This window comes from Artibeus jamaicensis, unplaced genomic scaffold (genome assembly GCF_021234435.1).
Source record: "Artibeus jamaicensis isolate MK-2021 breed Jamaican fruit bat unplaced genomic scaffold, CSHL_Jam_final contig_1832, whole genome shotgun sequence".
Classification (NCBI taxonomy): Eukaryota; Metazoa; Chordata; class Mammalia; order Chiroptera; family Phyllostomidae; genus Artibeus; species Artibeus jamaicensis.
This window is the reverse complement of record NW_026521362.1, coordinates 4,718,428-4,744,910: the sequence shown is the minus strand read 5'-3', so window position 1 is coordinate 4,744,910 and position 26,483 is coordinate 4,718,428. Positions and strand designations below refer to the sequence as shown.

The following is a 26,483-nucleotide window of genomic DNA, read 5'->3' as shown; positions in this document are numbered from 1 at the left end:
AGAGCTGGTGCTCTTCCTGGGAGAAGGGGGTGTTGACCAAACAAAAAAATAGGTGTCCATGGCATCTGCATGGGGCTCTGCATTCCCCACAGCCTCATAGCATTTTTAATATTTTGAACTCCTATTTTTAATCATTGATAATGCAATTGAGATTAATATATATATTATATATAAAATTTATTTTGGGGTCTTGCTTCTTTCTCATAGGTTTCAATTCAATATTTTGAATTGTTTCTTTAAGAATTTTAACAGTCCTGGCTAGTGTGGCTCAGAGGATTAAGCATTAGCCTGTGAACTGAAAGGTCGCCAGTTCAATTCCCAGTTAGGGCACATGCCTGGGTTGCAGGCCAGGTCCCTGGCTATGGGTGTGTGAGATAACCAGTCAATGTTTCTTTTGCACATTGATGTTTCTCTCCCTCTCTTTCACCCTCCCTTCCCCTCTCTCTACAAATAAATAAATAAAATCTTTAAAAGAAAAATAATTTTAACTTCTACCTCCCACTCCCTAAAACTGACGAAACAAAGCAACGAGGTAATGAGAACTGGACTTGAGACAGGCCTGTCTTGGCCCCTGTTGTGTAGCTGGACAAGGTTAGCAGAGTTCAGTTCTCTGGAAAGAGGGTGAGTTCTGCAGGTGTTGCAACCAGTGATTACAGAGCAGGCACAGGGCTTGATCTCTGAGGGCAATCTTTTGGTTCTACTAATTAGCTACCCATTCCTCTCCCCCTTTCTTCCATCAGTGAACTTTTCTTTGATCTTAATTTTGTGTGGAAAATAATTGCAACTAGAATGCTATACTACAATAAACACGTTAGTAAAATTCATTTGATAAAATGAAAATATTGTCAGTAGCATTCAGTAGCTTTGGACAATTTTATTTTTTTCTCTGCACAATGGAATGTTTGGCATCTATTTTATTTTTGTATATAAATGTGAGTTTAGGGCAGGAGAAAAGCTGTGTAACCTAAATTCCACCTCAAAATTTGGACACTTGACAAATCTGTTCCTAAATCAACTTACGCAATAGAATGAACTAGTGATGCTTTGTTCTTCCAAAACCTAGAAAGCATAAGAAATGCAAATATGAAGAACTTTCAATTTCTTAAAACTTTACAAGTCTATGTAAATGTGCCCTGGTTGATGTCTCAGTTGGTTGGATGGCTCAGTTGTTTAGAATGTTGCCTGTACACCAAAAGGTTGCTGGTTTGATCCTTGTTTAGGGCATATACCAAGGCTGCAGCTTCCATCCCTGGTCAGGGCTCTACAGGAGGCAATCAGCTGATGTTTCTCTCTCACATCAATGTTTCTCTTCTCTTTCTCTCTCTCTCTTCCCCTTCCTCTTTCTCTAAAAATCAGTGAACATACCCTAGGGTGAGGATTAAAAAAAAAACTCTGTATAAATGTATTTCAAAAAGGAACAATCCCGCCGATTTAAACAACAGCTAATGCAATTTTTAGAGCAGCCTATATGTTATAATTATCCAATGGCTTTAAAATAGCTTGGCATTGTTCCCTAAGTAGAGGCATTATTGCTTAATTGCAGATGAGTCATTTCCCTAGTCCCAAGCAATTAATCAGTGTTTCCTAAACTTGTCTAAAATAGAAACCACCTGGAGTTTTGTCAAACATACAGATTCTTGGGCCCATCCCAGAACTATTGAATTAGATTTTCTAGGGCAGGCCTGTGGAATCACTATGTTCATTAAGAATTACAGCTAAATCTTATTTTCAATCAGGTGTGGGAAAAAGTTTGTATTCCTTGGACAGTGTCCTTCACTTTTTGAATTACTATTTTTGAGTGACCAGAATAGAGCTTTATCAACGAGAGAACTGGGATATGGAGAAGCACTCATGGACTGCAAACAAAACTGTGTGCTATTTCATATAAATACATGTTGTTATCTGAAAGAAATACCATGTATTTACATATTTTCTTGTATGCATTCAGGTGCAGCAGAATTTTTTATTCTCTCAATAAGGAGCACAAGATTAATTCATTACTATCTTGAAAAAAGAACATAAGAAGGAAGATATCTCTTATTGAACATCTGGCTGTATATCAGGCATAATCCTAATAGTTGGTTTACATAAATTATTTCTCTTAACAATTCACTGGTGGTGTAAGTATTTTATCTTCATTTTACAGATGTGGAAACTGAGGCTTGAAGAATTTAATACATTTTCTCAGGATCACTCAGTGTGCGAGCTAAACAGGGGCAAGTCCAAGTACGTGGTTTCACCGTGACACTAGCCTGTAAAGTTCATTTATTTATTTATTTATTTATTTAATTTTATTTTATTTAGTTATTTTTCAAGTACAGTTTTTTGTCTATTTCTCCCATCCCAGCCGCCCCCCAATCTCCCTATCTCCCTCCCATTCCCCCCCCACCCCCGCCCGGAGGGATTTTGAGGAACAGGCCTGTAGAGTTTAAATTGCAAGTCAAGGTTTCAAATTCACTAGCTAGAATAATCACGTGTTTGGGAAAATTTCTTCTCTGGAGGCAAAAAAAAAGGTAAATTTTTATATATTTGGGCTGAGTCAGAGTGGAAAGAAAGGACAGGAGATTTCAGAAAGTCTGATGGCCTCTTACAGGATGATAAATAAGCCTCTTTTCTCCTTGTGATCTCTTACAAATGAACTCCCCCAAAGGACAAGTGAGAAAAGTAAATAAAATTGTAGCTCTAGATGTGTAACGTGTGTAATAGTCTGAACTTGACTTTCAGACAGTGCTATCTGCATTTTGTGATGTCTTTTCTTTCTAAGTATGTGGAGATATGTACAGATTATATATTATGTATATACACACACGTGTGTGTGTGTGTGTGTGTGTGTGTGTGTGTGTGTGTAAAATCTGGAAACAGATTTTACTCCAATTCATTCTCTTGCTTATTCCCCCATGCTGTTTATTCTGGTTGAAGTGGTTGTAGCCAGAAACAGAAATGCTCCCGTTGGGATTTCTTGTTTTCAAAACCCCTTTTTCAAAGGGTTTGTTTTCTTAGACTTGGAAGCTGTCGAAAGGTGCCAGATGGATAGCCTTGGAAGCTGTTTATCTGCAGAGGAGGGCAGGTATAGATGGGGCAGCCCGGGCTTCCCACGCAGCCCAGCTTAGGAACTCTCACCCTCCCGTGTGACAGTTAATATTAAGCTGGGATGTTACGGGGACTCCCTGAAATAAAAGTAGACACTACAAGTCAGCAGCACATTCCTTTGTTGTCACCATTGTGTTGATGTGACAGGCTAAGAACTTCCCACTCCTTAAAGTCTGCTGTTAAGGAGGTCTTTGGAGGATGCAGTACAGCATAGGGTTGATGATGAAGGGAGAGAGTAGATGACAGAGTGGGGAGGATGGTGAAAAATACTCTGAACTTGACTTTTCAGACAATGCCATCTGAATTTTGTGATGTCTTTTCTTTCTTCTCCTTTCTAAGTATGTGGGAAAGACCAAACCGTCACACAAATACTGGCCCCAACCTTGCCGAGTTGCTGAACCAACAGTAGCACATACCTTTTTCCAGATGTCTTGTTTTATGAGAAAAATATATATTATTTATGCCATTATTACTTCTATTTGGTTCTCTTCTATTTGGTGGCAAAAACATTCATTCCTAACTGAATCAGGAGGACAAAGAAAATTGGAGACATGAGGTATATCTTTGCAAGTTAACTGTCGGAAGAAGTTTGTGTGAAGCAGAAATTGAATAAACCATGTTAAAAATTGACAGCATTGTCTGGCCAATATTAAGTGCTCAATACACATTTTAAAAAGAAATATGGATAGATATATGAATCTTGCAGGATTTTTGTGGATGTAAATTGACCTGAAGTAATCCCTCTAATATCCTAGCTACTATTTACAATTTTGATTCAGGGCTATTGATGGCTGTGGCTATCACAAAGTACTGCTCTTATTTTTATATAATTATACACACAAGGAGAATCTTTTTAGGATTACACTAGTGCCTTTTAAAGAAGTCAAGTAAACTTAGCTACTGAGCACTTAATTAAATTTAAAATCTGAGGAGATACCAGTGAAACTCAGCTGGTCTTATAGAAGTATTTACTACAAATGATGGAAATCTTCTTTGAGAGCAATTACATCATGGGGGGGGGTGGAATTCTGATCAAGCCATCACTGAAATAGCTTGCAAATGCCTGGCACATGGAAGATAAAGTTCTAATATTTCAGCTTCCTGAGAAGATAAGTAGATAGTTTAAAATTTTTTTGTCCATGTTTTATGATATCAACTCTAACAGATTATATGTATTAATAATCAGAAAATAAAATATGCATTTAAAAGTGATCACCTGATTTTAATTTTGGGATGAGGAAGGAAGAGGGCTACAATTAAAGTAACAGAAAAGGCTTCTTCTTCCTTCCTCTCCACAGTCTCCAAAACAAAAATTTTCCTGAGATTTTGAGAGAAATTCCTACAGAAATTGTATAACATAATGGGGTGTTTTATTGTTTGCCTACTAGTCATAAGTAACCAAATATTAGAGATTGCAAACCCTGAAATGACAGAGTTCTTTTGGTTCATGGATTTGCACACTTTATTCTTGGCTTCTTTCGAAGTGTGAGATTATAAGAGAGACTAGGTAAGATTTAAGGAGAGAAAAAGGTCCTGATTACTGGCAGAAGTATAGCCAGAGGGAGCCGTAAGTGTAATAAAAAAGAATATCTCAACTGCAAAAATAATTCAAGCTTTTCTATCCATATGGCAATCCCCTGGGTGGGTTGATTGTGTGAGTCAACCAGACCCAAAGTATAGGTCTAGAGATTACAAAGAAAATAAATACATTTGTGGGTCAGAAATACCTCACTTGGTCTGAACTAACTGCTTTTCTTTCTCACTCATTTTCACTAGTTGGTGTGTGTGTGTATCTATATCCCTATTTTTCTTTCTTTGATCAGTAATACACTTACTGTTACCTTTGATACCATGTAATTTTCAAAATACAGATTGCATTTATTCGGATTTCTGAGTTGAATTTCTTTATACTCTTTCTTTAAAAAGACTAGAGGTGGTTTATTTAAAGACCACACACACACACGATATATTTGTGTACTTGCTTCATAGGCTTTTGGTAAAAGTTTCTTGTTAATTCAAGAAATAATCCTTGAACATTTACTGTGCTCAAAGCATTTTTGGGTTTATTAAGGTGATTAAAATGTGGTCCTTGATGCTTGAGTTTTGGTATGTTACCTTGCATGGAAGCAGATAATTTTTAATGAGAGTAACAACCCTTGTTGTGTATGAGAATCACCTAGGAAGTTTGTTTTAAAAAAAACACACCTGTCCAGGCTCCAGCTCTCAGCTTAGGGACATTTTGATAATAGGCAAGGCTCAAGGTGTGTGCAGTTTTAACAAGCTCCCAAAGTGAATCTAATACATAAACCAGGATTAGGAAACACAACTTCAAGCTAAGAAAGGACTACTTGCAGTAGCTCAGCCACAAGTGAACCAGGTGGATATCCTTGAAATCGACAATATAGCAGCTGGCTGAAGTAATTTATAAGGCTGTTTTTCTCTATTTCCACGGTTTCAGACTGGGTAATTACAGTCAGAAAAACACCCCACAGAAACGGGTTGGGCCCAATCTCTTCTGTAAAACCCCTAGAACAAGACTGTTATTAAGGAGTAAGATTGCTACAGCCAAAGATCATCTCCAAAGCCACTCCAATCACTCTGTCCTTATTTTCATCTCACATGAAATATGCTTATTTGTATAAATTTTCCCCTTCACCAGATCGTGAAGTATTTCAGAACGGGGGCAATCCTCTTTCTTTCTCCCATTAAGGAACACACTAACCAAAATATAATAGGTACTGACAGGTGTTTGTTTTGAATTGAACTGAATCCTCATCCAACTCGTGGACTCCACATATGCATGCCTATATTCATAGTAGACATCTATAAATATCCATAAAAGTATACATTTGTTTGAAAAAACATTTCGATCACACAAAAGAATATGTGACATACATAAGCAAGAAAGAACAATGAAACAAGCACCCATGGACCTACACCCCAGTTGATGAACCAGGAAGCTTCCAATACTTTTGAGGTCCGCTGTTGAACTAGATCCTTTTGAATAGTTAACAAGCTTGTGAAATTTCAGTCAGAATGCTTATATTCAACCATCAATTGGCTGGATCATTCATTGATTTGTCAAACGTGTCAGAGTTGATGTTGAAGGGGTGGCTATTTCTACTGTTGGAGTGAAGGGAGTCAAAAGTGACATAAGCTGCCCCTAGAGGGGTATAGATTGCCTTCGCCAACTTGCAGTCCTACCCCAGCTGGGGCCCTCCTGAGCCAGCGTGGTTTCCGCGTGCGGACGCTTTGCGCAGAAACTACCTGTCCCGGCAGTCTGCGGGGCGAGTGGGCGGAGCCAGGGGGGTGGGGTGGGGGTGGGGGCCGGGCAAGAGGGGGCATTGTGTCGAGAGCACGGAGCTGCATTTGTCTGCTGGTGGTGCTCGAGCGGCGAGCGTTGTATTCGGCGGCAGTGGGTTGGAAGTGTCAGTGTTGGCCGCGGCCCGGGTGGGAGATTGAGTCGGAGGAACCACGCGCCCTCTTTTCATGATCGCTGGCAGGGAGCAGTGTGCCAGCGGAGCAACATGCAGATAGGCGCCTTGCGCCCTGACGACCCCTCCAGAGGAAAAGAGGCCAAGGCGGCACTGGGGCTGCAGGGAGCATGAAGGAGGCCGGGGGGCAGTTTGACTCCGGGCGCTGCTAGGGAGCTGTGCGTGCGGAACAGTCGCCGGGGCGCAGCGGAGGGCGGGGAGCCCGGCAGGTCGCGCCAGCGGGCGGCAGTCTGTCGCCCAGAGCTGTTCTGATTTCTGACGCGGACGCGAGGGGCCCGGAGCAGCCCCCGACCCTGGTGTGCTGCCAACATGGGCAACGCGGGGAGTATGGATTCGCAGCAGACCGATTTCAGGGCGCACAACGTGCCTTTGAAGCTGCCGATGCCCGAACCAGGTGAACTGGAAGAAAGGTTTGCCATCGTGCTGGTAAGTGCGCCGCGGCCACTGTGGGGCGTGGGGCTCCGGGCCGGGCGTCGCAGCTGACCCCCACCCCCTCCCCTACTGCCCGAGTCGAGAGCGAGTCTTCTGTTCCAAGGGGCAGGCACCCACCTTCCCCTTTGTGGTCTCCCCCACCTCACTCCTCTCTGTGCCCCTTATAGCCGTGCTCAGCCCCTCTCGGGGTCCCGGGCTGGGGCCGAGGGCTCTGGGCGGGCTGCCTGGCCATCCCCGAACCCATTGTCTGGTGGGAGAGGCACCTCGCAGCATGTGTACCCTGGAGGTGCGTCGTGGGCATGAAGGAGAGGTGGCATGGGTCCGGGAGGAGGGATAGTGAGCCGCTGAGGCTTTTTGTTTAAAATAAAACCCCCGCAAGCTCCGCATCCCTGCGGACCATCCCGTGGGCGCCCAGCCCCGGGCCTGCGGGGTCCGGGGCTGAGGGGTGCGAGTGGCCGCAGCGCACAGGGCGGTGAGCGAAGGCGAACTTGGAGGTGGAGAGGAGCTTTTCTGAAAGGGAAAGAGAAGGAAAGCCACAGCAGTGCGGCATCTTGGTCCCTTAGTGAGAGGGGGCATATGAAACTCAAGGGAGAGAGCACTTCCCCTCAGCGCGTTCCTTTTGGTCTTAAATCTTAAACCACAAAAATGTGCTGTTTTGCGGGGGACGTGTCGCGAGCTGTTGTACCTCAGGGGCGACCCCTCCCCTCCCATACCCAGACAAGTTCCCGGATCCCTTCCGAAATCCGCTTCTCCTTTCAGAAGTTTACAGCTTCTCAAATCTAAGACTGAAGACTCCCTCTTTTCTCCTTTTCTGCTGGGACCAAGTTTCTGGGCTCCTCCCTGCCAGAGCTTGTCAGTGCTGAGCTCAAGAGGGTGTGGTGGCCTTCCCCTTGCCCCAGCTAGACTCTTACTGCAGTTGGTCCCCAGACTTTGGTTTTTAGTGTCCCAGATTCTTTTGAGGGATGTTGGGAGGGAATCGGGCAAGATCAGATGCATTACTATTCCGTACTTGTACATTTCCCTTTTCCTAGTTAGTGACCTCTAAACTCATCACGGCTGGGAAGAAAGTGGAACTTGTGCTCAAGGCAGCCACATTTTGCTTTTGCATGAGGATTTTTGGCATGTAACCTCACAACCTTGGGAAAGGACCAGAGTCTGAACACAGACTGGGACATTTAAGCTGTCTTTCTTCATGCCCGATTTGGTACAGGGAATAATGCTCTGGATGGAAGGTTAGCTTTGTGCTCTTTGGGAGAGCAGAGGCCATAAGCTTTTTCACACCACCGGGAAACTGTTGTGGCAGTGGGGAGATAGATGAAGCTGCCTGTCTTGCTTTGAATCGACTGTGATCTCTCACAGCTGCTCCCACCTTCTGCAAGATGGGACACTGAAATAAAACAGCATAGGCTTAATTACTTCTTAAGGCAGTCTGGGTGCATGCATGTCTTTCCAGAGGCGAACCTTTTTATTCAAGATCCCCTTCCTACCCGACTCATGGTTCTTACCCCCCAGCTCTGGGTTTTTCTGTCTTTTCATACAGGCTGTGGTGCTGTGTGTGTGTAGGGGGGACGGTGTATGGACTTGAAGTGGAAGGGCCAGAGACACTGGAAAACCAGATAACAGTAATTCAATTAAGTTCTGCTCAACTGGGATAGTATGTTTTGCACGAGCTCTTAGCTACCCTGCTGATTAATAACACATGGTATGAATTAATCTTCAGAAAAATAATGTTTTGTCATTAACATGGTTGATTTTTGTTGCAGTTAAGTCCAGCAGTCACAGATTAAGTATGTAGACATTTATGATTCTACATCATAATGTCTTTGGGGCAGTTTTTGGTTGTTGTGACTGCTTTACTCTGCTTACACATAATTAGGGGGTGAGGTTCCTTTTGTAATTATTTACAATATTGTAAGCCCATCAGAAAAACAAACAAACAAACAACATACACACAAAAAACATCAGGCTGGCCTTTTCTGAATAGAGACAAAGCTTTTGCGAAAGCTTCAGCTTGGAGGCCCTCTTGTTCAAGATGCACTGAGTCATGGAAGTGGGGTTTAATGTAACTCTCCTTAGTCAGCTACAGCTGCTCTTTGAAAACCTATTGAGTACACGAGGAGTTAAAAGGATTCTATAGATTGATAGAAGTTCAGAGTTAACGGTGATTTCTCTTGTCATTTTTTTGAGGTCGTGTATGTGATGCTCTCAACTTTGCTTTTCTTCATGAATTGCTTGAGAAATCAGCCCAAACCATTTAATTCTAGAGCTCAAGCTAGAAGGACAAATTTTAGATTGGCAAGTTTTTAAGTATATATGTGGAGAAATTTTGTACCCTGAGACAGTTGTAATTATTTTGGCATTATTGATCCCAGTGTTTTTTTTTAAATCCTTACCCAAGGATATGTTTATTGACTTGAGAGAGGAAGAGAGAGAGAGAGAGAGAGGAAGGTAGGTACAGGGGGAGGGGGAGGGGGAGAGATGGAGACTGAGAGAAATATCTGAGAGAAGCATGGATCCGTTGCCTCCCGCACCTGTCCTGCACCTGCTCCTTCGGGCGTGGAGACCCTGAGATGTGGCTGACGTGCCTGTGTGCTCTGACCAGGCATCACACCTGCAACCTATGGGTGGAGGGGCTGACGCTCCAACCAGCTGAGCCACCTGGTCAGGACCTAGTTTTATTTTCCTATCTGATAAAGACCATATGTATTTTAGGAGGAAAACCACATAGTAATACTGTACAGAAAATTATACATGCCCCCCTCATTGTAAGTACGGTTTATATTAATAGTTAATGAGCCATTTCAGGCATGAAAAACAATTCCTCCCACCCTCATGCTCTAGAATATTGAAAACATTGGGGAAGAGTAAATAAAAGTAAAAACGACAGAGGTCCATCTGTTTCTGCAAAACTTAGGAGAGAACAAACCCACTTAGTGGCTGTTCCCCAACCCCCTTCAGTGTATGTGAGTTAAATTGTATACATCTAAAAAAAATGAGTGGGTGTGAGTGGAAAGGTGAGTGGAGGGGTAAACTTTTAAAAACAATAGTTTTTTTTTTTTAATAGGGAAGAAGTCAGATTTTAAAATAAATTTGCGTTAACTTAATATAATAACTAGTAAAAAATTGGTAAGACTCTTAGAAGCTTAATCCTTCTAAGGAGAATCTCCTCCTCCTCCTGTCACCAAACTTCTGCATTGTTCTAATAATAGTTATAAAACTTATATTTAAGGGAAAAGATTGCCAACTCCTTATATACATTTAAAACTATTTGCATCCTTGTACTTAGCTTTTAGTTAGAGCTGTAATATGCCTTTGTGTATGCATGTGTGTGATGTTTCTATTACATTCTTTGATGGAAGTATTTCATAAATTAGAAATTCAGTCATCTACTTCAACTTTTCCTTTAGCATGTGTATGTTTTATATATTTTACAGGTAACATTGGGTTCTCACACTTACAATTAAATATCTGTGTGGTGTTCCACTATTAAAGACAGTCTAATTGTTGGGAACACACATACACACACAATTACTCCCATGTCCTTTATTTTTAAAAGTGACAATCCGAAGGTGATTTTTGGATGGTCTTTGTCCAAGAATACTTCCTTCTATGTAAGACATCCCTAATATTCAGTAATTTTTGGCTTGCAGTCACTGTCTTCTAATGCCTTTGTGAAAGCCCTTTCCCAGCTGCTAGATTTCTGTGATATCAAGTATCAGGCTGCTTAGCCAGCAGATTGAAAAAGATTAGGAAGTGATGGCTTAGGGCAGCATTATCTTATGTCTGATACTGGGAACTACTGTGGTATGTAATTAGTTTGAGTCAGTTTCCTTTTCCTCCTCCCCCCTCCCCCCTCCCCCTGTCCTTTCCTCTCTTCCTTCTCCTCCTCCTTCCTCTGCTTGCCCTGAGGTTGAACATGGTCATTTTGCTTTAGGAAGAAGTGGAATCATTTTCTGAGTACCTACTATGAGTACGCCCTATGCTTGCATGTTCTCATTTAATCCTCACAGTAACTCCAGCTCTCGGCAACATTACAGTTGAGGAAATAAAAATTACTTAAATTGCTTGAAGTCACAGACTGGCTGTTCCAGGATTTTAACCCAGGTTTGGATCTTTGGTACTCCCTCTATTATATTATACTTCCTTGGGGCTAGAACTGGGAAGGAAAAAAAAAAAAAGAGGGGGAGCTGGAACTAGCAGTAAAGCTATTAAAAAAAAACACCTAAATCTGGTAAATGCAAGTTTCAGACTGTATAAAATTGGCAGACATTTCTTAGAAGTGACTAAAGTGAGGTACACTTGATGTTTCTCTTCACATTTCGGCATGTTCACTGTGCCGTTCTTGGGGTTAATATTGGTTTGTTCTCAGACTGTGCTCTTCAGTTTTTCCTAACCGTTCAGACTGGAACTGCCTTGGTGAGGAAGTGTAGGTTTTCCACGTCAGAGGGAAGAGGCAGTCTGTCAGTGCAGTGTGTACACTCCAAATGTAATCACTTGTGAAAGGGACAAGGAAGGTCAAGTTTTACCATTTACGTTCCTTTCCCTCTGCAAGGGGTCGTTCCCTCTCAACCACTTCCAAGGAGCGCTCTTGCCATGGAGTCTGCTGAGCAGATGGAGGGGTAGCAGTGAAGTGAGTCCATCGCCAGATGCTGATTTGTTTTCTCACATCCTTTCTCCTCTTGTGAGGGAGGGAGGGAGAGAGGTGGAGGGTAGGGGTGGAGTGTGGTCACTTTGAGCCATTACAGTGTCATCCTAGGCAGTAACCCCCTAGCTGTTTTGTTCGCAAATGTGGAAGTGTGTGCTTAGGACTGTGCTTGTTATCGTTATCTGGGTGTATTTCCCACCCCGCCTCCCACAATATCAATATATGCAGGTGTCTAGGATAGAAGCTGATCAAAGGCAATATACTCTGAATGTAAATGTTTGGCTCTAGTGAGAGGCTGGCAGCAGTAAAGACTGATGAAATCTGGGGGAGCAAAGGTATGCATGCCCTTAAGTCCTGAAGTGATAAGAATTGCTTATACCTGTGGCCTCGTATTTAGCAAACAGCATTAGCCTGGGAGGCAGCAGACCTGGTTTCCAGAATTATATTAGCTGTACCATCTTGAGCAACTTAAACTTTTCTCTGGTCCTTGATGTTTCTCCTCTGTAGATAGGAACAGAAGTTGACATGGCTGTTAGGATAGTCATGAGGTTTTTTAAAACCACAGCACTTGAAAGTATAAAATTTCAAGAATGTGAAATATTGTGATCCCTTAGCTGACATCATATGTTGAACAACTTTTGTGTAGACAAGTGTGTAGCTGTATTCTGTGTGGTCTAGAGGGTAGAGTCTTTAGGGTTGGTGACTGAAAATCTCATAAACCAAAGGAAAAGTATTTTAGCTTTTAGGTTGTCAAAAAGGAATAGTGAGTTCTCTGAGTTGCTCAGGCAGAAGCTGTGTGAAAAATACTGATGCTTGGAAGGTCTTTCCAAACCCAAGACATAACCCTTGGGTTTGAATGGTGCTTGGCTTGAATGGTGCTTCCTGGAGATGAATCTTCCACCTGCAAGATTCTAGACATAGCAGCTGAGAGTGGGGAAGGGTCTTGTAGGTTCCTCCTGGGCTCAAAGAAGAAAATAAGTACAGACTTATGTGTGATCTAGAAATCCAGCTAACTTTACAGAAACTGTTGCCTGAAGGGCTTGGACTCCCTGAGAAGTGCTCTTCTTTCCATTCTTAGGTCTGGGGCAATAAGGGCAAGGTGAAGTGGGCTCTCTGGTCCTGATATTTAAACAAGTAATAGATGCTATAAAAGTGGCTAATAAAAGAAGCACTGATCCCAGATGATTGTCTCTCTTTTGCAAGATGGTGCTGGTATCTGGGATTTTCTTAAGAACAGTTTATAAGAGAAAAAACTGGAATTGCTGAGGGAGGCGGGTGGGGTACCAGCTGTGTAGCTGCTTGGCAGATGCCCCCTTGCAGAATGGCTCTTCCACTCTATAGTGGGGGTGTGTCCCCTTCCTGCCACATGGACTATGTCCCCGAGCTTACGGGTCATGGAGTCTGTGGAGAGGCTCCATGAGCCTTCTTGGCTCTTCCCTACTTGAACGCTGACTACAAAGGTAACTCACTTCTTGTCTTTCCTTGAAGATGGTGCCTGTTAATACCGCAGGGTGATCTTCTCCCTTCCCTAGTCACCGCATGCTCTTCTCCAGAATCCTCCTTTTAGCAGAACACCAAGGACTATACCCTTTCTAACAGACATGACATCATTTGGAAGTAATGTCTAAGGAAGGGCTGGTAGGCTGGAAAGCTGCCTCGCAGGTGTGGGCCAAGATGGCTGGGAATCCATTCCCCAGGAAATACCAGATTCCTACTTGAAGGTATAGTGGTATTTGATGCAGACAGATAGAAGTGTACTTTCTTTTCAGTCTTAAAAAACAGACATGACCCCCCTGGCTGGTGTGCGTCAGTGGATTGAGTGTCAAACTGCAGACGGAAGGGTTGCTGCTTTGATTCCCAGTCAGGGCACAGGCCTGGGTTGCGGACCAGTCCTCCCGTCGGGGTGTGCGATAGGCAACCAGTTGATGTTTCTCCTGCACATCAATGTTTCTCTCCCTCTCTTTCTCCCTCCTTTCCCCTCTCTCTAAAAATAAATAAATAAAATATTTTTTAAAAACCCAAACCAAACATGACTATTGGCATCAGAGCTCATAGGTAGGTACCTTATCACAAACTTCTTACAATACACAGGACACACCAGAGGTGCCCCCCCCCAACACATCGTCACTGTTCTTGCGTGGTGTGAAACTGACTTCACTGACTCTTATTTCACATGTAACCTCAGTCCGCCCTCTTTGCTGAACAAGCTTTTTTACATCTGTAAGCCCCTGTATCTGCTGCCACAGAGCTGAGTGAGGTATTTAGGCCCTGGGCTCTCCATGGGTAACCTCTCTGACTGCCTTTTGCGTGGTAGACCGTGCCAATGGCCTGCTTTATAAAAACTTGTTTGTTGGCTTTGGGAAAGTGTCAAATTGTTCATGTTTTTGGCCCTGTGACTGGTATCATTCCCATCTATCTCAGGTCTTGCTTGAGTTGAGGATTTGCTCAGGAAACTGATTTTTTCCTTGTCCCCACCTCCCCCAACCCAGGAAGTTTGGCTGAATACTTTCTTTAAGATAGGAAAATGAAGGGACCGACAAGCTAATAAAGCCATGGTTCTCAAGGTGACTGCGTAGCAACATCACCTGGGAGCCTCAAAAAATACGAATGCCCGGGCCCCACTACCTGAGATTCCTGTGAGTTTGTGTGCGGCGTGACCTGAGCCTCAGGGATTTTACCAGCTCCTTAGGAATCTGAATGGGCAGCCTTGGTTGAGGGCCAGTGTGCTAGAGGCATGGGTCTTCCCCTTTTCCTGCTTCCCCCAAATACCAAACCAAAGTTGAAAGCACGGTGGAAAAAGCAGATGAGTGAGGTAGAATGGAATCAGGTGATACTGTAAAATTTAGAGAAACTAGGCAAAGTGGAGAAAGACACCAAAACTCCTAAAGATGTTTGACTCAACCAAAACCACCACCATGAGAAATACAGAGGAAATGGTCAAAGCCTGTTGAAGGTTAGAGACTTATTTAACTATTGAAGAAATGACCATCAAATAATCATACAGGAAATTTGCTCAGAAAGTTCTGTTATAACTAAAGTGAACAGTGACTCTGAGGTATACCTCTGGACTGAGCACTCAGTAAATCTATTGTATTTTTGCTCAGGCCTCTATTCTCCAGCCTAATTGTTTGTTGGTTCAGTGCAGGCCTTTTGCTTTGATCTCTGGTTTTACCACTTACAAAGACTTGGTGAGCTTGGCTTCCTGGAGTGAAATTCAAATACACATGCGAAATGTAAACAACATTCGTTTATTAAGAATTCTATAATCAAGACAAATTGGCAGGCTTATGTAAGCAATTAGCTAAGAGAACAGAACGATAAATAGGATGCTAGGTCAAGAATGACCTGATTATTCTCAATGCAAGACTCTAGTTATTCCTTTAATATAATACAAACAAATACACATTCCTCTTATTCATAATATTTAGCATTTGTGGTTTGGGGTTGGAGGACAACATATGTGGTTTTCTGAACTGAGAGGGTAGAAGAAATTATTGTTTCATTTTCATATAGAAATATAAGTGTCTTTCAAAGAAATGTAGGTGATTGGTTTGTGACCAAAGAGAACTTCTAGTAATTGAAAATAGTGTGAGAGAAGGTATGGATTTAGATGAGAATTAAAGAAAAATAATGGACTTTGACTTTAGTGGGGAGGGTAAAGATGATGACTTTTTACAATGGCAGAAAGATGGAAAATAATCCCATCTGCCTTTGCTGAATAATGTTGTTATTATTCTTTATATGGAGGAAACACAAGGAGAACTCATAGCAGAAGCTGGACAGAACAAGGTTCGATTTGCACTGTGGCAACAGTGTGCACAGTGCAGTGAGTTCGGTCCAGCTAAATGTCTCACTAGTGAAAGCTGGGGGACCTTAATGCAAAGGCCGTGAATCACATGAGTAGCTTTCTAGGTTAGTTCCAGTTCTGGTCCCTTCAGCCTCCACTATATGTTCAGCCTTAGGGTTTTTCCAAGGAAACTTTTCCTGTTTAATGATGGTTGGGTATCTTGTCTAATCAGGATTCTTTATCCCCAAGGACTTCTGCCTGGTGAACCTAGGTAGCCAGTTCAGTCCACATGACTTGGGACCAGGACACTGAATTTGGAGCTGGTGATCCTCCAGGCCTTACGACAGAATCATTGTTTTATTGACAACTCATCAGGCCCTCCAGATGCGAACGTGGAGGGACCCTTTAGGACTGTGTGGCCTCCTGGGGCTGTGGACCCATTTTGCTTGTCGGTGACCCGCCTCCCCAGTGTCCTTACACAAGAAGACTTTTGAGTCTTAGGGTCGGCTTTTCCGAAGGCATTTGTTACAAGGTTTAGAAATCTCCATATCATCTGTGAATTTACCAGATCCCAATCCTCATTTAATGGAGTGATGCCTCAACATTACACATCTATATTTTTGTTATTTTACCAATAATTGGCAGAAATGCCAAGGGTTGGCTTCTTGTGATTTTTCTGTTGATAATGGAGAAATTTAAAAATTCTTTTTTGGCTGTTCTTTAGGATGATAAAGAATCGTTCTTTAATCATCCTTTTAAATGAAACTTTGTATTGAAGAATAGCATACAAAGGAAAATGAACCTACATCATTAATTGTACAGCTTGGTGGGGTTTCACAAACAACACACTGGTGTCACCAGCCCCTCCAAGAGGAATAAGAATCTGCTTTCTTGTTGTTCCTCAAACCTGGTTTGACTTGGCCCTTTGCCTCCCCGGCCGCAGTGGTTCACCTGAACTTCCTTTCCTAGTGGCTAAATGTACGTGGAAAAGAGCAGACCAGACCGCAGGATTGTGCCTCGTGGCCTGATTCTAAATGGCTCTAACCCTGAGGTTTCCACCACTTCCTTTGAGAACTCTCCTCTGTCCAAGTAGGTCTGACCATTAGAGGGACTGACATTGTAGCATTTTTCTGTTGCTTTTAGTCGTATCATCACTAACCCTAATGGTATTTGTGTGTGTCTGTAGTATCTGTTCTTCCTAATACGGAGAAGAGAACATTTTGATTTATGTTCCTAGAGAAAATCATGAATGCTGAGGAATTTCCACAATGAAAATGACCATTTGCCCTGGCCTGTTTGCCTGAGTTGGTTGGACATTGTCTTGCCAGCTGAAAGATTGCAGGTTCGATTCCGGGTCAGGCCACGTGCCTGCAGGTTTGGATTCCAGATCAGAGTGCAGTGCAGGAGGCAACTAATCTGTGTTTCTCTCTGAACATTTGCAGTTTGGGCTTCAATACTTGGAATTACGCAGTTGCAGATACAAGTTTTACTTATTTACTCAAGCCTAAGTTTTGGCTTTACTTTTTGCTATCTTTCTTGATGCTCCTTTTGAAATATTAAAAGGTGTAAGATCGTGAATTTCATCTCCCGGTTCAGTTTTCCCATCAAGGCCCTCTTACGTTGTTTTAGACATCGATCCAGCCTGAGAGGTGCTTTGTCCAGGGTCGTTGTTAATGGTTTACCTTCCACACTGTCCCCTGTGGCTTTTGGGTCTTTCCCAGCCTTCTCATCGAAGCCTTCCGCTGTCTGGCCAGACCCACCTCCTCTTCTGCTGCCTTCCTTGACCCAGACTTGGCCTTTCCTTTCTCCCCATCCAGAGAACAGGCCTGTGCTTTCCCTCCATATGTCTTTTCTCGAATGACTTTTCTGCTTATGAAAAAACATAGCCAGCCTTCAGGGCTCTTATGAAATCCCACCTTTTCCAAATGTCCTTGTAGTCAGATCTGCATCAGCTTGGGGGAGATGGGAAAAACAACTCTCCTCACTTTGATCTGTTTATGGTATGAACAGTGTGCATTATTTCCCTTACTCATGAGACCCTTGACTAAGTATCACCTTGTGTGAGGTGTGACTGTAAAATAAGGGGATGCTTTTATGTGTAACTTTGTAGTCACTCATTATACTCTTAGCCCTCTGTTTATGTCCATGTTTTATTTGGTAGTTCACACTGTGGGCTCCTGGAAGACAAGGATTATATCTGATAGGTCCTGGCACTTCTCCTTATCCAGCACAGTGCTTGGTCCAGGGAGGGTCTTTGCAGAAAAGTACTGACTTGGTTAGAGAATGGTGCCCGTTGACACATGGCCAGGAACTGAGTAGCTGTCCGAGAACTTACTTAACTGACCACACTGGGCTGACTGTGGATTGCACATAATTGGCCTTTGTGTTGAAATGAAATTTTGTCTCAGAGTCTTACTCATCTTGGTATTCCCCACACCACTTGACTGTAGTAGGTGTCCAAGAATACTAAGTGTCCAGAGGTAATAAGTTGGCATCATGCTTCACCTGATTCTTTATAGGAAAAGGGTGAATTAGGCAAAGAGGAGTAGGGCAGTTGAAATGGCCAAGGACAACGAGTAGTTTTTCACTGAGCCACTGTCACTAAGCCAGATCAGTATGTCATGAGGTACTGTCATCAGCGAGTGGTAGCACAGGGATTTCTTTTCTTTTCTTTTCTTTTCTTTTCTTTTCTTTTCTTTTCTCTTCTCTTCTCTTCTCTTCTCTTCTCTTCTCTTCTCTTCTCTTCTCTTTCCTTTCTTTTCTTTTCTTTTCTCTTTCTTTCCTTTCTTTTCTTTCTTTCTTCCTATTATTTATTTTTAGAGAGGGGGGAAGGGAAGGAGAAAGAGGGAGAGAGAAACATTGATATGAAAGAGAGACATTGATCACTTGCTACAGTGACCTTTCGCTTTGTGGGATGATGCCCAACCAGCTGAGCCACACCGGTCAGGGCAGAACAGGACTTTCTTAATGTAAAATGTCCTTCAGGGTACTTTCTTTTACATTTGGATTGAGGCAGGTTTAAGTGAGCAACATTCCTTGTTTTGGCATTTTAGTGCTTTGCTCTTTGCAAAGCTTTTCAAATGATCTTCTCTAAGAGTTCTTAATAAATGAGGCAAATAGGACATGAGAGTGTGTGGCTTGAGGTTATATAGGAAGGCGGTGAAGTCGGTGAGTCAGTCCTAGGTCTTTTGCACTAAAACTGCTGGGGCATGTCACTGTAAAACAAGGTGATGTATATGTGCTCCTTCATGTTCTGTCCTGCTTTATAAGCATTATCTCTGATGCTCCTGGCAACTCTTGGAGGGAGCTGTTACCTTCCTTTTCCTAAGGAGACGGGCTCAGTGTATAAAAGTGGCCACTACCAAATGATGGAGGCAGGATTTGAATCCAGATGCTCTGCTGAGAGAATCCGCCTTTTTCTACTGTACTACCCTGTATATTTTCCAAGTAAGCTATAAGATGTCATTAAATGTATGCTTCTTGTTTTTCATGTACTCTCCAGACTAAATTCATTAATTCACACACTAGCTGTACTTTGGATGAGTCCAGCATCAGTGTAGTTGTAGATATACTAAGTTCCAAAGGTTCAGAAGGAAGGTGCCCTTGCTGTATTTTGAGCGTTGAGAAAAAAATGTTCCTTGGAATAGGAAGTAGAGAAATGGCAGCTTGGCCCCAACCACTGCTATACTCACACACACACACACACACACACACACACACACACACACACACACGAATTGATCGTGCTATTTTAGTTGTCCCATTTTTTCTCCCCTTTATTCCCCTCCACCTTATACTCCCCCTCTCACCAGCATTCCCCACCTTAGTTCATGTGCATGGGTCATACATATAAGTTCTTTGACTTCTCCATTTCCCATACTATTCTTAAACTCCCACTGTCGATTTTGTACCTACCAATTATGCTTCTTATTCCCTGTACCTTTTCCCCCATTCTCTCTCTCCCTCCACCTCCCCACTGATAACCCTCCAAGTGATCTCCATCTCTGTGAGTCTCTTGCTGTTATAGTTGTTTGTTTAGTTTTTCTTTTAGGTTCAGTTGTTGATGTGAGTTTGTTATTTTACTGTTCATATTTTTGATCATCTTTTTCTTAGATAAGTCCGTTTAACATTTCATGTATTCCTTTAATTGGTGATGATGAACTTCTTTAATTTTACCTTATCTGGGAAGTAATTATCTGCCCTTCCATTCTAAATGAAAGCTTTGCTGGATAGAGCAATCTTGGATGTAGGTCTTTGGATTTCATGACTTGGAATACTTCTTTCCAGCCCCTTCTTGCCTGTAAGGTCTCTTTTGAGAAATCCGCTGACAGTCTGATGGGAACTCCTTTGTGGGTGACTGTCCCCCTATCTCTTGCTGCTTCTAGGATTCTCTCTTTATCTTTAGTCTTAGGTAATGTGATTATGATGTGCCTTGGTGTGTTCTTCCTTGGGTCCAACTTTTTTGGGACTCTGGACTTCCTGGAAGTCTGTTGCCTTTGCCAGATTGGAGAAATTCTTTATTATTTTTTCAAATTAGTTTTCCGTTTCTTGCTCTTCTTCCTCTCCTTCTGGCAACCTATAATTTGGATGTTTGAACGTTTAAAGTTGTCCCAGAAGTTCTTAAGCCTCTCCTTATTTTTTTTGGATCTTGTCCTTTCATTCTGTTCTGGTCAAATGTTTATTTCTTCCTTCTCCAAATTGTTGATTTGAGTCCTGGTTTCCTTCCCTTCACTGTTAATTCCCTGTATGTTTTTCTTTATTTCACTTTGCATAGCCTTCACTTTTTCCTCTATTCTGTGTCCATACCTGACCATTTTCTGTGAGTATCCTGATTATCAGTGTTTTGAACTGTGCATCTGATAGGTTGGTTATCTCTTCGTCACTTAGTTCTGTTTTTGGAGTTTTGATCTGTTCTTTCATTAGGGCCCTATTTCTTTGTCTCAGCACAGCTATACATACATAGTAAGGGGTGGAGCCTTAGGTGTTCACCAGGGTGGGGCAACCCAAGTCTCTGCATTGTGACGCTGTATGTGGGAGTGGGGTCTGAGAGGGAACAGTGGCACTTGCTCTGCTCTCTGCCAGATTTCAGTCACTTCTTCTGCTACCCACAAGCAAATCGGGCCTTTCTGGTGGTGATTCCCACAGGTAGGTTTGTGTATGTTCTGGGACCCTGTGGATCTCTCCATCAAACTCTCCTGTGAGGGTGGGAGTTTCTCCTGCTGTCAGAGCCTCAACTCCCACAGGTGTTTTCAGTCAGAGGTTTTGAGGCTTTATTTCCCTGGACTGGAAACCTGGGTTACGTGGTCAGTCTGGCTCCTCCTCCTGGTTTATCTGCACGTGAATGTGGGACCACCTGGTCCACCAGCCACCGCCTGGCCCCAAGTCCTCTGCCCAGCTGCCTGTTTCCACCCCTCCTACTGGTCTGGATGAATGTTTCTTCTCTAACTCCTTAGTTGTCAGACTTCCTTGCAATTTGATTTCTGGATATTTTTTGTTTTTGAGTTTGTTGTTGTCCTTCTTTTGGTTGTGTGAGGAGGCAAAGTGTATCTGCCTGTGCCTCCGTCTTGGCCAGAAGTCTGGTTGTTCCACTTATTTATGCATTCATTTGTTTGATTCTTGTGTGTGCCCTGACCAGGGATTGAACCTGCAACATAAGTGTATGGGGCTGACCCTCTGACCAACTGAGCTACCAGGCCAGGGCAAGAGACTATCCTTTGTATTTTACCTAGTGCAGTTTTGCCCATTGGTCACTGCTTTAAAAGGGCTTCTGCTTTAATCACACCACCCCAAACTATTTATTGAGCACCTACTATGTTCTAGGAATTATTGTAGGCACTGGAGGATGCAGTGCTGCATGAGGCTGACCAACTGTCTGCCCTCAGGGTGTTCACAGTCTGGTGCAGCTGAGAGCAGTGGGGGAGCCATACACCAACGGGGTACACAGATATATTAGTGGACCTGTTTTTTTTTTTTAAAGATTTTATTTATTTATCTTTAGAGGGGAAGGGAAGGAGAGAGGGAGAGAAACATCAATGTATGGTTGGCTTTCATGCGTCCCCTGCTGGGAACTGGCCTGCAGGGAACCGGCCTGCAACCCCGGTATGTGCCCTGACTGGGAATCGAACCTCGATTGTCTGGTTCGTAGGCCCGTGCTTAATCCACTGAGCTACACCAGCCAGGGCTCAGTGGATCTGTTTTTATGTTGCAAAGAATTATGACAGAATGATGTGGGGTGGTGCCCTCCTGGTTAAGATCTGAATGATGGGGAGCAGGCAGCCAGCGTATGGAGATCAGGTAGGAGCCCTTAAGCAGAATGAGTATTCACTTGTTTCTCCTCTGCTGGTTCAGAATGGGGCTCCATTGAGCCTGGAGCAGATGGAGGGAACAGCACCTTCGGCAATGTGCCTGGGTAGAGGTGAGGAGTGTATTTCCTTTGTCGTGACAGAGCCCCTTCTACTAAGTGGCTTTGTGCAGTCACAGTTCTGGCCCTTACGAAATTTAAATGATTTCTAACAAATTGTTGCAGTCTTGTCACTATTCGAGACCCAAGGAACATTCAGTTTGAGAAGGGAGTGTTTGATTTGTATGGACGGTGCCCTTGTAAGTAAAGGTGCTCTGAAAGCCAGTATTTGGAATGGCCCATTTTATGTGCTTGAAAGCCATAGGTTTCTGGGTCTGGCAAGCTAGAGCGAAATTTCTTTTTTCGCTTTACCTTGCTACTCACATGTTGCTCACATTAAAAAAAAATATGTCAAGGTGAATGGAATTGGAGAGTATCATGCTAAGTGAAATAAGTCAGGCTGCGAAAGACAAATACCATGTGATCGCACCTGTAAGTGGAACCCAATGAACAAAACAAACAAATGATCAAAATAGAACCAGAGACAAGGAAACAAGGAGCAAACTGACAGTGATTGGAGGGCATGGGGGAGGGGGATAAGGCAGAAAAGAAAGGGAAGGGCCTAGTTAAAGAGCAAATATGAATGACCCATGGGCAACAGGGTGGGGATTGACTGTGGGGGGGGGTGTTGGGGGAGCAGAGGAAAGCAGCGGGAGAAAATTGGAACAACTGTAATGGAACAACAAAATAAATGAAGTAAAAAAAATTATGTTAAGGGCAATATAAGAGGCTTTTGTTTTGTTTCTGAAGTTAAAAGTAGTGTATAGTTAAGATTATCCCTGAAAGTCCTTAAGTTGCCCATAAAAGTACAGTGAGCACAGTTCAGTAAGCACTTCTGCAGCCCCAGAAGGCAATTCTTATGCAGGTTAACGTTTGAAAACCTCTGAGCTTGGCTGCGACAGAGAAGTCCACGAGGCCAGAGCTGCCTGGGCAGTCAGGCCATTCTGCCTGTCACTGTCCGCTCTCTGGCAGTGACTGGACTGGAAAATGGGTGGAGAATTCTAACATCTTGCTTGCATATAGGTTTACTCCATTCAGTATCACCTTAAGCCTTTAAATACATGAGTGGATTTGTTTCCTGTGAAGATTTTAAGGCAGCCTTCAAGTTAAATGTGGGTTTGGTGCATGTGCAGCAATAATAACACAGTCAGTGATCGTGCATTTCTTTAATCACTTTAGCAAACATGAAAGGTAGCTCTGGTTACCTGAAGGGTATGAAGCATCTGTTTCACGTATGAGAAACTCAGGATTAGAGCTGTTAAGGGTCTTGCCTGGGGACACACATTTCTAGTAGGAGTTGGGACTGAAAATCAACTTTGTTGACTTGTCAAGCTGTGCTCCTAACATGCTACTGTTTGGAGTGTCGTTTACAAAATATAAGCATGATAAATATAAATATAATGGTTCAAAGTAAATGGAAAGCTCTGTAAGGGTAAGCTCAATATCTTTTCAGCCTGTATTAATTATGTTGATATATACCCAGAACCAGTAACAACTGTATAGTCATCAAAAAAAAAATTAAAGATAAAATAAGAACTGGATGAATAAGCCATTGTCCGCTGTTGAAATAGTAAAGGCCAAATAAGCTTGTGATCAAATTGGCTTTTTTCTAGAAACAGTTGTCCTCTGAAAGCTTTCTCAAGGCCCTCTTTCAGACAACTGCCTCTGAACCTTTGTTTTTTTAAATGTCCCTGGTAAAATGGCTGTGTTGTTACAGCTTGAAGGGTGTGTAGTAAGCCTTTTGATCAGCCCTTAGTGATGGCCCGTAGACTTGGACTTGCTTGTGCGGGGAACAACTGTTATTATCTTGTATTAGAATGCTTTATGTTGGGGGCTGCTTATATTTAGTAAACAAATTCCGTGTAATTCCATCCATCCATTTACCAAATGCTCCATTTGGGTGTTTGTTCGCAGCCAGGCACTGTTAACGTGCTGGGGCACAAAGGTGAATAAAGCATCTCTGCTTTATACCCATATGTGCCCTGACTGGGTATTAAACCCGCAACCTACATATGTGCCCTGACTGGGAATTGAACCCACAGCCTTTTGGTGTACCGATGCTCATCAAAGTGATGATGCTCGTCATCGGGACACCAAAGCCACACTGAGCCACCCGGCCAGGGCTGAAAATGAAATTTTTAAAGTCATTTATCCTATGTGTGTGCTATGTACAGAATGTACTATGGAAGGGCATATTAAGGTTAACATTTTGTAACATGGTAGGTTAGCCTGATGAACCTAGACCAGTCATTACATTAGGCTCAAAGTTGTAATTCATAAAGTACAGATGAAGTGAATTCTGCTCTGCCTGAATGCTTAAAGATTCCTGTGTGTGTGTGTGTGTTAAGTGTGCCTGTGCAAACCACTTGGATGAACCTGGTAAAAAGCACTGATTTTTAGGGACATCTTTCACACGTGGTGCATTCCACTCCAAAGCGTGACAGACCGAGGCTTACTCCTGGGTTTCGTGCACCACAAACTAAGTACATGTCTGTTGTACTCGCTTTCCTAGAGAGCTGGCAGCCTTCTCTACAAAGCTTATCATAAGAAGTGATGGTGTTGGACCATTAGGACCCAGAATGAGCATGAAATGAACTATTAAGTTTAGTTTAAACAATGCTTGGTTATGAGCACAAGCTTTGAAAAATTAGACCTGAGTGTGAATTAGGATTTTGTTGTTTACTGGTAGTGTGATCCTTCTAAGCCCGGGAGCCGTGCTGTTCATATGAATTCAAGAGTGACCTGTTTGGGTTGTTGGGAATATTAAATGCTCTTGCTTAGTAGTCAGTCAGTGATACTGGGGTAAGCACTTCACAAAAGGTGAAGGTTCTGATTATTTTGCACTCTTTTTATCAGCCTTTATTAAAGCACTGAGTTGAGGGGCTAGGGTGTAGATTCTAATGGGGCTTTGGTTAAATGATGATCAACCTGAATGTGAAGAGCGTCCAGAATTGAACTGACAGTGGATTATGCTTGCGAGTCTCACTTTAAGATGGCACTGATGGACCTTCTTTCATGTGTGAATGTTTCCAAGGTCTGATCCATTGTATGTGGCCTGTACCTGGATATTTTATCTTGACCCCTGTATATTTTGTGCTGCCTAGAAAAAAAGAGCCTGGTGTTTCAGGGCATGTGACTATTCTATTTCAGAGCCTAATGGAAGTGTTAGCATTTTCATAATTGGAGCAGATAACCACCACGCAGTGTGACCCCTAAGCAGGGAGCTCATGTGAGAAAAGACATTCCAGTTATGACCATCTGGGCCTTGAAGAAGCTGCTGTTGAAGTTTTGTTTGGCTCCAGCTCCATTCTGGGATGGATGGAGTCATTTGGACTTTATTCCGAATTTCAATAGTGGCAAAAAAAAAAGGGATTTGTATAACTTATGTGCAGATGGCTTTCTATTTGATTTGACTAAGAGCATTGTTAAATAAAAGCTTCCTGTTGGTCTCAAATCAAGAATACAGTGCCATCTGATTTCATCTAGGAAACAAACTAGTCAGTCATTAGGTTGCGTGCCCCCAGTAACTGCTTGCTGTATTTTTGTCCTCTAGAAGATTCTTTATTAACTTACTTGGGTTGCATCCTACACAGTCAATCTTGTGGAATCAGGTAGAGCTATGCTTATGGAACAGGTGAGCCCCAGGTCAAATCAGTACACAACCACCGTCCAGATATGAGAGCCTCAGATTTTCTGAAGATGCTTTTTACACATGCTTCTTTCTTACTTTCCAGGAGGAAAATTGCTCTTTTTCTCTCAGCTGATAAATGTCACAGTTTCCCTAAATTTTATGGTGGCATTCTACTTTTAAAGTTAGTGAGATAAAAGAGTATTTGATGAAACTTTCAGTATGTAATACTTTTAGTGTGAAATAAAATTCTGTAGTCCCTGAGGGTCCTAAAGTCTCATGGGCCGAAGCGTGTGCATGTGTTTTTTGGGCCCTATTTCCATATCAAATAGCCTTAATTTTTTGGATTTTAGTAATGAAGGTATGAACCCAATCTGTCAGGCTTCTAGTGGCATTTATTGTAGCCCTTAGCTTAGAATTGCTTGAAAGGAAGTAATAAGCCAACTCTAAGAAGGTCCAGATGAAAAGGATTATAGCTTGGTACAAAAATATTAGCATGCTCGGCCCCGCCGGATGACTCATTCCTTTTGGAGTATCCATTTTGACAGCTTTTTTGAATCACACATCAATCACAATGTTGGTATTTTTGGCGAGGTGCTAGACTTTATCCTAATGCTTATGATGGTAACTGCCAAAAATGAACAAAGAAGAGAATTAGAAATGAAACACAGCATCACTAACGTTTATTTTTTTTTCTTGAGCAGAAACAGAATTGGGAGTTCAAATATCTTTTCATTGTCCCAAGAAAACCACTGCTTTATCCCAATGAAAATAAGGCCCTGATGGGTCATCCCAGTCTTTGGCTGTAGGAGCTGTTCTTTTTATGTTTCCATTCAAGAGTTTTCCTTCCCAAACACTCTCCTCTACCGTAGAAATAATTTTTTTAGAGCTTAAGTTTCCTCCCCCAACAGTCTCCTGGTTACTAAGCTTGCTTTGGGGTAGCTACACCCTGTCCTGCATGTAGTCCTTCTGGGGAGAAACTCCACGCACTTCAAAGGAGCAGCAGA

General features: G+C 42.7%; 1 protein-coding gene across 5 annotated transcripts in view; it reads left to right on the top strand.

The window, feature by feature from the left end:
* The first annotated feature begins 6,433 nt into the window (after positions 1–6,433).
* FMNL2 (formin like 2) overlaps positions 6,434–26,483 on the top strand; it is a 296,180-nt gene continuing 276,130 nt past the window's right edge. For 4 of the 5 annotated variants that reach the window (XM_053671653.1, XM_053671637.1, XM_053671647.1 and 1 more), the window contains exon 1: positions 6,435–7,010. In XM_053671653.1, the coding sequence (XP_053527628.1) occupies positions 6,894–7,010 (117 nt within the window). In that variant the 5' untranslated portion in view covers positions 6,435–6,893. Of the gene's footprint in view, positions 7,011–26,483 lie in introns of all 5 variants that reach the window. The other variant, XM_053671659.1, reaches the window with a different exon arrangement.